The following is a 15,844-nucleotide window of genomic DNA, read 5'->3' as shown; positions in this document are numbered from 1 at the left end:
TTTAAGATAATAAGTGTGCGCTCCTGTCACCAGGTTTTTACGGTTCTTTTTCTTTGTTCACACAGAGCTATAGGAAAGAAAGGTTCATACACTCCTAACTGGCATCTAGGCAGTGAAGTGAAAGAACACCAAATATAATTGCACAAGAAAAATCACTCAAGTCCAAACATCGTCCACGATTTCACCTGGATGTCTGAACAACAATCATGATGTTTTTCTCTGTGTCATTAAGTTCTGCATTTCTTTCTCTGTCCTTTGACATGAAAAACACCACAAACACATCAGGAGTGTTACATTTTATTTGGTCTTATGTCTTTTTGAGCTTTTTTTCCTTTGTTTTTCTCCACAGGTTAAAACCCATTTTAATAGTCAAGAGAAATAAAAACATTTTCACATAACTGTATACAGAAATAATCCTCTTGTGCACAATAAAAACAGTTGATTAGGCCCAGCCCAGTGCGAGATTTCACAAAAATGCAACAAGAATGAATTTTCAAAGCCCAAGGACTGCAAAACCTCTAACTCGCAGGAGCACAGACAGTTTTGAGAGAGATGTAAAAATGACTGCCAGGGCAATGCAACAGTTGTGTTATCACATCGCCTAGGTTGTAATAAAACACACAATAGACATGGAAATGAATCTGGAACAATTACAAAAATAGCAAATAGATACAAAAGCAGAGAGGTGGTTGAGCTTGTCTGCTACCTTAAGGTACTTACAAACACTTCCTCTCCATCTAGCAGTTTTATGCACATAAAAATTCAGTATGGGTGCCCCAAGGGGACATTCGGCTGCAATTTAAGTGTAAGATTTTGCTGCAATGTACATAAGGAAATGGAAATCGAGCTCTAACAGGCACATTTCTCAGGCTTTTCAGTAACACAGACAAAGTACTAGGGCTTGCAGAAAAATCAGTTTTGTGCAGATTTGGCCAACTTGGTGAACTGGAACGTGACATTGATCTGTCTCATGTGAAGCACCCATACATCTTAAATACTCCAGTGAAAACCTAGAAAATGCTTTGTTCATATGAAGCAATCAATCCATCATCCTAACGTGGACTGTGTCCATGACCATCTTGAGAGAGAAATAGTTTTAATCCAGTGTGTAAAAAGATGGCCATTTATAAATATCCACATTAACCCCTAGATATATATATATAAATTTTGTCAATGTCTTCAGCTGGCTGGCAGGAAGCTGTCAGAATGCAAAGTCTTTTTCACAGTACTGTGAAGCTTTGAGTGGGAGAGATTTGACCACTGAGTCATGGGGATTTGTACCATCCAAACCGTTTCAAATTGCCTCTCTGGATCGTTTAGAGTTCAGCCATTTAAGCCCAACCATGAGCACCTGAAAGAGACCACCTACTGTTAAATACCCTCGAGCCTCAGTAAAATACTTTACCGTCTTATATCTGTCTAAGGAGACGTTAATCAGGTTAAGCCCCGCCAGTTTAGTCACCTATATATCCGTTAATATTGATTTATTTAAAAATGAAGACGTCTTTGACACTAAATGTGTCAGTGCTCTGCTAAAGCTGCAAACATCCATGAGCATAATCAGTTCATTGGAACAGACTCGACCCATCAGTTGATATCACCAATAGCTAGTGCTAGCTAGCTCACCGTTAACATTCACGCTACTGTTCATCTTAAAATGATTTATGCTTAGCTGTCCTTAATCAATGCATTATGGGGAAAAGGTGACATCTAAGATTTGGGGCTACAGCTAACACAACAGTTGACTTCATTTCAAATAGGTTTGTTTTTACATCTTAAAATGAATGAAATGTCAATTTTGTAGTCTAAATGTAATATACATAATGCATGTGTATAAAACTAAGAAAAATTAGTCTCTGATTATGCCTGTAGGACTACCCCATGAATCCAGATAAACAGTAAATGATCATATGACTGAGAAAGATCCCAAAAATATCAGCAAATGTTACAGAGAAGGCCATAAATCAATTCACACTTTCTATATTTAGGAGGGGCTGTTTACTTAACCAACTCACATGCAGCACAGAAACATAATTTACAGGTTGCGCGGCTCCTGTCTGAGGAAGATCACGAGGTAATTGTGTGTCAATAGCAAGACAGAACAATAATCACAACCGCAGGGCTGTTGTATGCGGTCGAGTGGAGGGAAGGCATGAGTATGTGGGCCTTGGACTTTATAACCTCATAGTTAAAGTCTGTGTTTATTTTCTGCACTGAGGAGCAGCTTTCTCCAGGAGCCATCACTGAGGTCTTGAACGTGAACTGGTCTTTCTTTCATTTCTTCTATTCACTGGCTTTTTGTTGTTACTGAAAAAGGGACAGCAGATGGTGACCTTGGATGCACAGGCTAAAAAGAATTAGGAATAATATTCACAGTTTCAGAGCCTGAGCGTTAGCTTACACACCTGGCGGCGCCTGTCACAGACACAGCTTTTGTCCCCATCCCTATTGGGATGTGCCATACCAGTACAGTCGATGAAAGGTCATATTTGATCATTCTGTCTCGGCCTATTAAGGCCGAACAAAGGCCCGGGCAGGTGTTTCGGTTTAATACGAGCCAGATCGAGCAATAATGCGTGTCTGTCACTGACAGCTAGCTGGGGGACAACTAAACAAGGGTGAAAACCGGGTATATTTGTAACATCCACTTAATTGAACACAAACAAGCAAAAGCAGCAAAGGTAAATGGAGTGAAAGCCACTGAAATGGCAGGCCATCTATTTTGTCGTTTCAGAATGTGCTCCACTGACCTGCCAAGGTAAAATTTCATCAATAAAGCAAATACAACACACGTTCAGCCTTAGTTTTTTCCATCTAGCCTTATTGAACCATTCTCCAATTTGCCTGGTAACCATGAAGGAGAGAAAACATGCTTTAACTGGAGCTGCAGCAATTTAAGAAACAGTCAATTCTTCACTGGACTTCCTGACTTTCTTCAAGTCGAACAGTGTTCTCTGCCACTGTAAGTAATCATTTCAATTCAAGCATTCAGACTGTTAAATGAGTTTCTTTTTCATGCCAGAAAAAACAAAAACAAAACAAAGCTCCCATATTCCCCATTTAGCTTTCTTACTTTAACTAGAACAAAGTGCATTAATAACACTCTGCGTTTCCCCACCATTAGCCGGCACTATGCTGTCACTGTCACACACTAGGTATAAAAAGACAGAAAGGAGGAACACAAGTAAAGACAATATCAGCTAATATGTCCTAAAGAGTGACCAAAAAAGAGAGTTTATTCTAGACTGCTTGGGGGATTTGCTTTCATGCTAAAGGTTAGCATTAGCTATGTAGCTATTGACGGCTAAATAGGCTGCTATTTAGTTTGTTTAACCATCTGTGTTATCAGGTTCCACCTAGCTAGGCTCAGTCTTATCAAAATGAAGACTGAACATGAAGATAAAACTATTGAAAATTAAAAAGTCAAATAATTTAAATTCAGAAATGAATAATTTCACCAGATAAATGATGTTTTTGCTTTGTTGGCAGCTTTTTGTTTTTTCCCAGCTGAGCAGGAGTGTGACAACAAACACAAAAAAGCACTTTTATTTCTTTTCAAACTTGAGTTTAATCACTTCTGTCATTTAGTTATGATTTCTGCTATATCTTTAGTTTTGCCAGATCATTTTATCAAGTGCTTTTTTGTGGCTTTACTTTTTTACTTTATAACCTCTTGCACAATATATTTGACCATAACCAATTTAGGGATTTTCTAGTTTCCTAATTTCGCCTTAAAGATGACAAATATAGTAGGTTCATAAGCACCTGGCACAATTATTTATAAAGCTATTACAGGTGTCTTGGTCTCCCTGAATAGCATTAGTCCCATGGAAGTCTTTGCATGATTACTGCTACAGCCGAATCAATGGTTTAATCAAGGTAAATCAGATAATAAGTATGCATGTAAACACATCTGCTGCTCACAAAGCAGCCAAATTAAACCTGTGAGTGTAAGTGTAACCTGAACAAACATTACACAGCACATTCTACTGTTCCTCTTTCACAAAGGGTTTTGTTTTCTTTTTTTAATCTGGATAATGGCTCTGATTTTTCACCTTTAAAATTTTAAAACAATACCACCACTCACAAGTGGCCTCTTGGCTTGATGAGGGTCAGGGCCTTAGGGGTTCTCCATGCTGCCATCTCATTAGATTTCATTCATGTAATAACCAGTTGCCATTCAATGATTAGGGGTAATGGTCTGAGCTTGACCTCTGAATGAAGATCACAGAATCTCGTCTGCTCCCTGCCACCGAGTGGCTCAAAGCAGCTCACTGGTGGCCAGATATAGGGCTCGCCTTTAGAGATTTCAGTTCCTTTCTCCCTGTCAGTTTGTACTCGGGGCAGTGATTTGCAATGACGGATGGGGCGATGCCTGAAAGCGCAGAGCATCACAATCAACTCATCAAGACTTTAGTATTGAAGTGCTGGCTGTCAGCTCCAGCAGATAAATGGCAGCTCTGGTTTCTAAATCTGACAGCCAAAACCGAGAATCGGATGTCTTTGTCCACAAAAGGCTTCCTAAAATGTGTCCCTTTTATCCCCTCAGCGAGCTGACTGTACATCTATCAGATTACACATTACAAACTGAAGTAGGAGTATTTTGTCTGCGTATAAGTATTCCATACGCAGCCTAAATAATTCATTGCCAGAAAGGCTTCTAACCACCTCGAGAAATTACGAGCAGGAGTAAAAACATTGTGTCCCAGGTAATAATGTGATCATTTGTGTAAAGCACAGTGACTGCAGTTATTGAAAATAATATTTTATGTCACTGTACACACACACACTTGATGGAGAAGGCCAAATTGTTCTTGTCATCATCGGGGCTGAGAGAAAATTAAAGTCTGGCTCCAAGAGAACATGCAGACATGACATGACTGGCAGGTTGAAGTGGATACTTCACACACGGACAATTTATGACAGAAATAACCTGCCAGACGTTTCAATCATCTCGATTTCCTTCACCTTTTTCTTTTTTTTTTTTTTTTATAGTGTGGGGGCTCACAGAGCATATGTTGACAATAACAGCTACCCAAGTGTAATGACTATCAGAAGATAGCTGTCGTGACTTTGCGTGTTGACGTGAACAGACAAGGCAATAACTCGTCGCTTGTCATGTCTTTAAAATGTCGGTGGGGAGGACAAGAGAGCGGAGAAAGGTGGGGAACGCTGCCGAAGGATAAACTATTTTCTATACTCATGTCCATGTCCAGGTGATGGCAGGTGAGTTGTTCAATTGGAGCACAGGTTGATATCAAGCTTCAGACAAGCAAGATTTCAAACACTGCTTGGGTAAACCTGTCAGATTTGGAATGGTGGTGGCCTGTATGTAATCGCTTTTACTTGAGTGTTCATTGCAGTGGAACTTTGTAACCCTCCAGGTACATACCAACTACACAGTCATTTACATGAAAAACTGCAGCCTCGTTAAAATCAGGCTCAAGGATTTAAAAGAAGCCTTGTCACCTTGTCTAACAGCACTCGTATCCTCCTTAACCGATTCATAATCCAAGGGGTTTGTACAACTATTTTCTTTTTATTTCCTAATCAGACAATTTGACATTCACGCCCACTTTCCGCAGCAGTTGCCAGATGTGCGGAGGCATGACAGTAGGCAGCGTTCTGAACTAGGTCTTATTTACCTTTTTTCTTTTTTAAAATTCCTGATACAACTACCTCCATCTAATTTCAAATCGCAGAAAAGTTAAAAAAGTGCACTTATGCATTTTGCCACATCTCACCCCTCTCTGTGACACCAGGCTGTTCACTCAATCTAAAACTTCTGCCATCAGATGTAATTGGACAAGACACCCACACGTGTAGCAGCTAGGTCCTTCGAAGAATTAAAAATGAGATCTTTACAAGCTGACTATAGCTGGTATGCCCAGTAGAGGACACACGTACACATAATTGGGCCAAAGAAGAAGACAATACACCTTTCAATTTCAAACCATAATGCCTTGGTAAAATGAGCACTCTCCTGCAAATGGACTCTGTCCTAGAACAAATGCCATCTCTTCTAGCCGCATAGAAAACCTGGCTGTGACCGAACTGAATGCTCTGCGCTGTCAGGACAAAACTGCCCGCAAGAAAAACTTTTCAGATACGAAAGGAGTGAAGGCAGAACAAAATGAAAGGAGCAGAACTATCTCCCAAATCACCTCAGGGGTTAAGATGCAAAGAAAAAAGAAAAAAGAAAAAATTGAGCTTTGACAGTAAAGATGAAGTCTGGTCAGCAGCTGTAGCCAGTGGCAACAGGGAGACAAAGAAATGGAAGACAGAAAAGGCGGCTCAACCTGTCTTTGAAACTTTATGCATGTGATAGGGCGCAGCTTAAATCTACACATAAGCCGGAGCGGGGCGCAACTCGATATGCGGGGCATTTTTCTAATATCAGGGCAAATTAATTAACCAAATATCTCAGCGCTTTGTTATGCTCCCTGCTCTTATCGAGAGGCTAATTATAACTATCGGCTTCCTCTGTACGTCAGTGGGATTATTAGGCTAATCACAAAGCTTTTCCCTTTGGAGACAAGGTTTTCACTCTTCGACAGAACAAAGCTGTTATTGTCCTCCAATGACACGGTGACAGCGATGAAGCGAATCAGCATTTGTACTTGAAATGTTAGAGTAAAGCCATCGTTAACAGGCTCAGAGTTTGTGCTACGAGTAGGTGGGTCTCTCAGGTGCTTCACCTGCACTGGTTAAGTTATGTTTAACCAGTGCCTGAGCTGACTGTCAATTTAAAAAAAACAAAAAAAACAAAAACACACCCTCAAAAGCTGTTGTGCATTGGCAGTCTGGAGTTATTTTGTTGCTGCAATTTTCCCACAACTTGTCTCACTCCACTACATTCCTCAGGATGATTTTAGAAAATAAACTAATCCCTGAGAAAGTGTGAACATGTTACATTTAGCATATACACTTATATACCACAACATTAAAACCACTAATACTGGGTAGTGCTTTCGATTGCTTTCAAGAGTGCATGCAGAATCATGCACGTTTGCATGCACTGGGAAGTTAGCAGTGGACCGTTTGGGGCTTGTTTGGGGTTGTTCAGGATTGTTGCGGTCCATTCTGCTAATGCAGGTTTTGATCTGAGTTTGGAGACCAAATAAGTGCCTTAGGCTTTTTGAAAAGGGGGTTCTTGGTCTGAAACAATGCTAAGGCAGGTGATACGTGTCAAAAAATAATCCACACATTTTCCAGCAGAAAATGGCATTTAACAATATGGTCAGTCTTATTCACTTTCCCGCTCTGAGGCTTTAATGTTGTGGCTGATAGGTGTAGAATGATCAGTAATGATAATGAACCATGAGAAGATGCTGTAGTGCATTCTGGTGTGCTGAGGCTAAAAACATGATATTGCCACATCTGTACAGTGAGGTTCTCCCTGTATTCCTATTTTTTTTTTTTTTACCAAAACAAAAACCATTAAATTGGAGGGACGCTGCTGTTCTCACAACGCCTAATAACATGGTGAGGCAGATAATATTGGACATTGCCGATCAAGAAACTTTAGCAGACATTCTGGAGAGTTAGATGAGAACATCAGTAGCACTTTCATTTCAGTATAGAATCCATGAAGCCAGGTAAACTAAGCAAAAACAAAATTGCTCCCGTCAAAGGTAACAAGTCCATGTAGAACTTTAAGTCTCAATCAGCATGAAATTTGACTGGAAAAGCACCAAGTTGTGATTTTTATAGGTGCTTTTGTGGGTAACATTTTCTTGGATATGAGCAGTGACTTCTTAAGTCATCAGCTGGTGACTTCTGGTCACCACTAAGTGACCAGAAGTCACTGCAGAGGAATAAAACAGAAAATGCTTTTGTATGGCCTTCACAGATCTCTGGAATGTTTTCCTTGGACTAACTTTTTTATATTGTTCCATGTTAAGCAATCTGCTTTGCGAATGAATGATAATAAGAATGGTTTCATGTAACTCTCTAGGGAGGGGGAAAAATGAAGCATCTGGCTCATATTTACTCAGACATTAAAATTTGGTACATCAAGAAACTCAGAGTTCTGGGTTGTGAGACTGATAACGCCTACAAATTAAGCAGACTTTTTTTTGTAAAGTACTTTAAAACACTTTTAAAGTACTTTGTTGAACCTCTTATAGGTGGTGGTGATTAGACAGTATTTCTAACAAAATCTGAGAACCATATGTTCAAATACTCTGTGTGATTGTGTCAGTTTGCTCTGTGTTGTTCTGTTCTGGCACTTTAAGGAGGTAAAAACAATGCATTTGCAAACAGCCTTCGTCCCAGGACTTACACAGTCACAGTGGCATTCTTTGGCATATGAAGGGAATGCGGAGGGCACCCCTGTCTTGTTTCCTGTGCTGTGTCGCCTGCCAGCCTGAATGAATCTGTCCAATTCCTGGCATTTCCCAGAGAATGTGACTGGAATGTTATCTGCTTCCAAGTGGAATGCCTGGGTCATGGTTTCATCTCGGATTTCTCGAGCAGCCTAGAGTATCCACTCAGAGTGCTTTCTCCCATAATGCAACAGGCAGACGCAGTTTAAAAAGAAACGGTAAGCTTTCCTTGAACAATGAGTCTAGACATACATGCAGACGATATTTTTCTTACACTGCAATGCTAAGATGATTTGCAAATTTAAGCCAGATTCGTAGCATCTTCCCTACGCACCAGATTAACCATTCAAAGAGCCTTGAAAAGATATATATTAAAAACACTTCACGAAATAAGGCACTCCAATTTTCCATTGTCCTGAAGGCTTTCAGTCTGCAGAGAGGTAGAGGCAGATGAAGCTGTGCAAGTCGCCTTATCCACCTCTGCATTGTCCCAATGCTTCAAAGGTAAGGGGAGATGAAAGCAGTTGATATGAGCAGTCTGATAGAATCTGAAGATGGGACTAGTGATCTGTATCCTGCTCCTTCAAAGGGATAGAGAAACAGAGGAAAAAAGAGAGAGAATGAAATGGGCACCAGCTATTGGTTCACAGGCAGCTATCCCACAATTCATTGTACCACCTTTCACTGGCTTTCTGGTTTCCAAAGCAGCAGGCTGGTGTATAAATAAGACCTGTGATGATTGGTGCTCCCATAGGGGAAAATCTCCCTTGGTAGGTTGAGTCATGAGTGTGCATGTTTGGTTTTTTTATAACATTCCGAATCCTTGTTCCGAAGTAGGACATAGTAGTGGAAACGGTCCTGGACCTGCGATCAAACCCAGGCTCATAACATCTATCAATGAGAATAAGCCCCTTGTTGGGGCAAGGCTGGATTCAGAACCTGTCGTCTTTGAGTTGCGTCGGGGACTTGAAGGGCTTGAGCCCCAGTATCCTGCGGGGGTGAGCCCTCTCTTTGGTGCCATCCAGAGGCTTGCTGCAGGCCCCGCAGCCAAAGTCAATAAGGGCCGAGTCAGCTGAGTTAATGGGTGCTATACGGAACGAGGGCAGCGTGGGAGAGCCGTTGGCAGAACATGGGGCAGAACGAGATGTGGGAAAGGGAGCTGAGAAGGGGTCAAAGGGCGAGGCACCATCCGAACCACTTGAAGGATCAGCCTTGAGGGCAAAGGGGTCGCAGTCAGGAGAGGGGAAAGGGTCACAGTTGGTGAAGGGGTTGGTGGGTGACGGCTGATAGCTCAGCAAGTTGCTTTCTGAGCGGTGTGTGCTGCGCCCACCACCTGAGTTTCCACCACCTGCTGAGATAAAGCTCCAAGGGTCGATGCGGGGGCGGATGGGAGACGGGCGGGGCCGAGGAATGACGCTGACCTCCAGGCGGCGTGTTTTGGGGCTCCAGAGCGCAGGGTTGGGGTGGAGAGGCTTGTCATCAAAGTCCTGTGTGTCTTGGCACAAGGGCAGGTCTAAAACTGAAAAGCACATAAAAAGAAAGAAAAACATTAATGAGGCACTAAAACACAGTATTTGTCCGAAAAACACTGGAAACATTTTAAAACACTGTTTTTTGTCAAGTATATGTAAGGTGAATGTAATGTGGTGGGGTGTGCAATTTCAACTGTTTGCAACTGGAGTACAACATTTTGACAAGGTGCTAAAAATTCCAAGTGCACAGCAAGCTGCTGGGCGATGATTCCTCGCTGAGAGCCTGACATTTTTTCAAGTCATTCAGAGTTCATAAACAGTCAACAGTCAGTACAACACTGTGCTCATTACTGTCCCAGTGGACCCCAACCAACAAGACACTTCCTTCACTGTTTGTACAAGTGCTGAACAACAAGTGAGCAGAAGTTAATGCTTGGAGGAACATTTTGTTCACCGTAGGTCTACCAGTTAAGAAACAATCAGTAGCAAGACCCACTTCAAGAAGGATTTTGACATTACCTCTGTGGATACTGAGTATCGTAGCAACCAGTGTCCCAACTGAAAAAAATCATGTTGCACTCCAAATCTCTCTGAAAACTCTGATTTTTCAGAAGAGATGGCAAAAAAACCCCTTTTGGACCCTGTTGGACACAGGCCCTAACTTAAGATGACCCTGCTTACATCATGAGCATTATTGAATTGAGGAAGTTGCCATTTCCTCATGCCGAGCTGTATTCTCCTCGATGACTTAACCTTTTCACAAATACACAATATGAGAAAAGGCCTTCAACATATTAAACATCTTCATCGTTTTGTCTTTAACTGTCTTGGTAGAAAAGTTTAATTGTTAATCTGCAAATGACTCTCAGAGTACTGCAGAACTGCCCCAGTGCGCTCTCAAACACTCCTCTCCAACCAAACTCTGCCAAACAGTGTGTGATGAAAGTGATCCAAACAGTAATATGAAATCGGTACATTATTGTTCCAAGAAGAAATGGAACAATTACCAGCACAGAATGCTGATGCAATTAGTTTAAATTAAGTATAACATAGCACAATGTAGCTCTTTGACAAAGCAGCAACAGTGGCAAGCAGAGAGTGTAAATTAGCACCGACAGGAACATTAAACTCAGTATAAATCAGTCTGAATGAACATTTGCTAGTTCCAAATGTGATGTGTCTGCCAAATGGCATTATTTACATCAACAGCAACTCTCCAAGGCTGCTAAGCTATTCAGCTGACAAGAAAAGAGCAATCAAGAGTCACATGAGAGCAGGAAAAAAAGTAAAGAAAAAAAGCAGAGGAAGGAATCCTCTGAATTTGTCTCTTTCATATGCACATTCTCCGCCAATAACCTTGTGGCAATGTGTCTATGCATCTGAGCCTGAGTCATTACAGCCAATAAACATAATAAGATGTTTAGCTAAAACACTCGCTGTTTAATTATGTGTGGCTTTTTAGCCGGATATAACGGGCGCACATGTTTTGGGAGATCATGGCTGTTAGCAGCGGAACAAGCGAGGCTCGTCCGCTCAGTACCTGCGGGTAGAGCTGGGGAAAAAAACCTCTCTGTGGAGAATCCAAGGCTTCGTGACTCAATCGGACCATATATAGAGTGTGAAATGTTACCCAGGGGCAATCTTAAAGCCTTCCTGAAGCCCACTCGCTCACAGAACAACCAATGCTCATGCCTCCGTCATTACAGATCTGAAGTGTGCCAATGTGTTTCTAATGCATATTAGCCTTTGGAGGAGTAAAACAAAAACAAAACGTGACTGTACTGTAAAATTAAAATGCTGATTAAACACAAAGAATTTAATTTATACACAAATCATGACACATTTCATAATTTTGAGAAGGATACTAATGCTAACTACCGGCACTACTGGCCAAGCCTGAGAAGCGATGCTGAACTTCAGCCAAATCCCCAATCTACCCGAGCCAGTGAGGTCAAGAATAGATTAGTGGGAATTTTGAATGTGCTGCGACCTCAGCTGTGATGCCTCATGTTTCCCATTCATCTAAAGAAAACTGTCTGTCTTGGAAAGGGGTGGGCAACAAGAGAGGACTGGACGGTAGCTTTGCTTAGCAAGTATTAGCAGTGAAGGATGAAGGGCCAGCTGTTACCTGAGATATGCAAATAGGCATAAGAAAAAGCTTTGATGTAAATGAAAAAGCTCATACAGCACTGAAGCCTCTGTTGTGCCAGAAAGATCTTGCTAAAGAAAAAATAAAAAAGGCACAATAATTCTGAGGAACTGTGAGGGAACATTGTAATGCTGAGGCGGTACATTATTCAAGGCAAAGGCTGGATCAGAATTGCAGGGTGTCCTGCAGACACACTGTGCTTTGGAGGGAATGCAGATGAATTATACAGCTAAATTAAAACAACAAACAAATTGTTTTACCTATCTGGAGAAGACACTGCTTTAAAAACTGCACTTTTATCAAGCAAAAATATGTACAAGATGCAATTTGCTTCCTACATAACCCATAATGAAGCTTTAACCTAAGGTCAATATGGAAGTAATCACATAATGTGTTTGGTTACTTTTCTGTTTACATGTCTAACATTTTCCCACACTGTCAATCTGATTACTGACATCATTACTCTAGTCCAATCATCTTCTCGCCCGCCTTCTTTGAACCAATCAGCCTGGTTTAAATCTGTGCTCTTGGTCATCCTCCCTTTCAGACTGTCTCCTCCCCATCTTCACCTCAGAAACCTCGGCCAGAGCTCAGTCTTAAGCCTCAGTCTTCATCTTGACAGTGTTGGGAAGGTTACTTTTAAAATGTATTCCACTACAGAATACTGAATACATGCCCCAAAATGTATTCTGTAACGTATTCCGTTACGTTACTCAATGAGAGTAACGTATTCTGAATACTTTGGAATACTTAATATATTATCATGCTGTTTACAACTACATGAATGTCCTATTGCTGTGATTTATTACTGTTACTGAAGGTCCGCGGCTCCGAAACGTAGTAAAGAGACCTCTGGCTAATATGTCGGGTTCGTGTCGGGCTGGTAGCCGAAAAATAGCTTTACTTTGTTGTCTGGGTCAACTTTGCTTGCGGGTAGGGAGGCGGGAGACAGAGAGAGGCGTTGAAAGGCTTCTCCAACGGAACTTATTTTTTCCGGAGGAAAACACGAACACAGTGTACAGTTGAGTCTTAATAGCTTACTTACAGCTGGGCTCGTCAGGCACTCTTCTTGGCTGCTGTGGTTATTATTATATTTACATGCTTCCAGCTCCCGTTTTTGCTCCGTGACAGCTCGGACTTTTCCTTTCTCTCCCTCCCTCGCTCACAGACACATAACGGGTATGGTAGTCCATTCTCCCTGCAGCACGGACTACACTGCCCATCAGGCTACATGCTTTAGGGCCATGCCTGTAGCATTCTGCCTTTTAGCTTAGCACAACAACAACAACAAAAAGCGCTCTCTCACCCAGGAAACACGCAGAGAGAGCGTCACCCTGTAACCATGGCAACCGTAACGCTGCCGCCTGGAACAACAGAACGTAGCTGTCAAACAAACCCAAACAGTCCTGACCCGCGACAATATGAAACAGGGAAGTACCGCTGTGTATTCCATTTATTTCAACAAAGTAACTGTATTCTGAATACCACCTTTTTAAACGGTAACTGTAACGGAATACAGTTACTCATATTTTGTATTCTGAATACGTAACGGCGGTACATGTATTCCGTTACTCCCCAACACTGCATCTTGACCACCATCAGTGTCTAGACTCCGGGGGTCCGGTCCTAAATCATTCGCGGGATTCCGTTCTGCCAGGATGGGTCATCGGAGTCTAATCGCCAAATAATTAATTTCTCTCTCCCAATAAACGTTAAGTTCTTCCAAGTTATCTCTTCTTATTGAAAAGCAACTTAAAAAAGACCAATTATGCTTTTCTGTATTTTCTGAATATGTGTAACATTATGACCACTGACAGGTGAAGTGAATAACACAGATTATCTCTTCATCATGGCAGCTGTTAGTGGGTTGGATATGTTAGAGAGCAAGTGAACATTCTGATCTCAAAGTTGATGTGTCAGAGACAGAAAAGTATGCAAGGGTAAGGATTTGAGCGAGTCTGACGAGCGCCAAACTGTAATGGTTAGACGACTGAGTCAGAGCATCTCCAAAACTGCAGCTCTTGTGGGCTGTTCTCAATCTGCAGTGGTCAGTACCTATGAAAAGTGGTCCAAGGAAGGAACAGTGGTGATCCAGAGACTCTGTCAGGGGCAGCCAAGGCTCACTGATACAGATGTGGTCCAATGCAACAGATGAGCTACTGTAGCTCAGATTGCAGAAAAAGTTCATTGTAGATAGAAAGGTGTCAGAATACACAGAGCATCGCAGTTCTTTGCCAATTTTTGAAGCAAAGCAGTCCCTTTCCCACCGGCTATTCAAGCCTTTTGTTTTGAAGGCAAGCCAATCAGAAGAAAACAGATAAAAGCAAGAGGGGCTTAAAGGGAGAGGAGCTAAAAGACAGCGTATGAAACAAGATAAATATAAATAACATCGATAAATATAATTATATATGAAGTGTCATAAAGACTGTATTGATCTGTGAATCATACAGCTCTAGTCAAATCAAGAATGCACATAGCAAGTCTCCTTTAATCCAATTTTTGCTTGTTCATTCTGTACTTTCTCTCTCACAGTAATAAAAAGTTTTTTTGGGGGTTTTTTTCTGGTGGGGTTGCCTGTGTAAAACAAACTCAGACCAACCTAGCTGAGAAGCGTGCAGGCCTTGGCTGGACCTCCTCCTCCTGTCGGCTCTGTGTTCCCAGGAGTCGCTGCTCAGCTCCCCGTTACTGGAACTGTAAGTGGAGGTCCACTCCCCTGGGCTGGTCCTGTCGTGCTGCATGGGGGCACCGCTGGGACTCTGCGGACTGTGTGGCGTCCGGTGGCTGCTCCTCTCGCGAGGGTTTGGTGGAGGCGGTGTCAGGGGTAAAGGCTTTAGTTCTTGGTATTGCAGCGCTAAATCCAACAGGGGTCTGGGGAGCGGCTCCGAGGTGGAGAAGGTGATGAGATCGTCCACTACTGGAGGGTCTGAAATGAGGGGCCTAGGATGAGAAATCTCAAGTTCAGAGAGGCTGCGGCCCTCTAAGCAAGGTGGGTGAGTTCGAGGTGGCACTCTTGGGGGAATATCCAGGCAGCGACCAAGTCCTATCGAGGCAAGCAGGGAGCCGCTGCCCAGCAGGGCTCGGTGGGTGCTGTTAATCAGGCCACCGAGAGGCCCCCTCTCAGGCCTTGGGGAGCTAGCTGGGGAAGAACTTCCTTCCTCACTGCCCGAGTCTCCCTGAGACAGAGGAAGCCACGGGCTATCCTTCACTGATGAGCCTGCAGAAAAAGAAAGGTTTTAAAAAGACACAAGGAGAGCCCAAAATAGAAGAAGAGGAACACTCAATGTATTTATAATTCATTTAGCTTCGATTCATAATTCACAGTCATGGCGGAGAGAATTAGAAAGGAGGCTAAGTGGAAGATAAGGTGGTAAAGCTGGTGGTGAAGGGCAGTGGATACCATTCTGAGAAGGCGTAGGGGTTGGCGTGACGGGTCGGTACTCCTCAAAGTCATCCTTGGAGTCTCCATTCTCATTGCTGTCTGCCTCCAGGAGCTTAGCTCTCATCGACAAGCTGAAAACAGGAGAGATTTCAACTTAAGCATGGTGATGGTTAAGCATATCAAATCCATACACACAGAAGGAAAAGGCAATTCTGCCGTACCTGCTTTCCTGGGGACTAAGGCGCAGGACTTTAGGACTTTTGGGACTTTTGGGGCTCTGTGGCCTCCAATGAGGGCTCAACCTGAGGTCTCCGTTGACTTGTTTATGAGTAGAGGTATCCAGGGAGGGCCGGACTGGGCTGAGACCGAACGTTCTGCTGTTGTCACTGGGAACTGCAGAGATAAGAGGAGAGTATACAATCAGTATGAGCTTGTTTATTATCAAGCTTAGTTGTGTTCTAATCGGGTGAGTACAATAATCTCTAACACAGTGATTTTAGAGCTACAATTCCTAAAA

At 42.4% G+C, this 15,844-nt stretch overlaps 1 protein-coding gene across 2 annotated transcripts in view; it reads right to left on the bottom strand.

The window, feature by feature from the left end:
* Window positions 1-285: 285 nt before the first annotated feature.
* Window positions 286-15,844, bottom strand: part of LOC116335810 (mitogen-activated protein kinase kinase kinase 11) — a 53,441-nt gene continuing 37,882 nt past the window's right edge. The window contains exons 7-11 of one of the 2 annotated variants that reach the window (XM_039609307.1): window positions 15,549-15,720; window positions 15,346-15,458; window positions 14,548-15,162; window positions 9,267-9,846; window positions 286-8,908 (exon numbers count right to left, since the gene is read on the bottom strand). In XM_039609307.1, the coding sequence (XP_039465241.1) occupies window positions 8,710-8,908; window positions 9,267-9,846; window positions 14,548-15,162; window positions 15,346-15,458; window positions 15,549-15,720 (1,679 nt within the window). In that variant the 3' untranslated portion in view covers window positions 286-8,709. Of the gene's footprint in view, window positions 8,909-9,005; window positions 9,847-14,547; window positions 15,163-15,345; window positions 15,459-15,548; window positions 15,721-15,844 lie in introns of both variants that reach the window. The other variant, XR_004200669.2, reaches the window with a different exon arrangement.

The sequence above is a fragment of the Oreochromis aureus genome, linkage group 3, assembly GCF_013358895.1.
Source record: "Oreochromis aureus strain Israel breed Guangdong linkage group 3, ZZ_aureus, whole genome shotgun sequence".
Lineage (NCBI taxonomy): Eukaryota > Metazoa > Chordata > Actinopteri > Cichliformes > Cichlidae > Oreochromis > Oreochromis aureus.
This window is presented reverse-complemented; position numbering and strand designations above follow the sequence as displayed.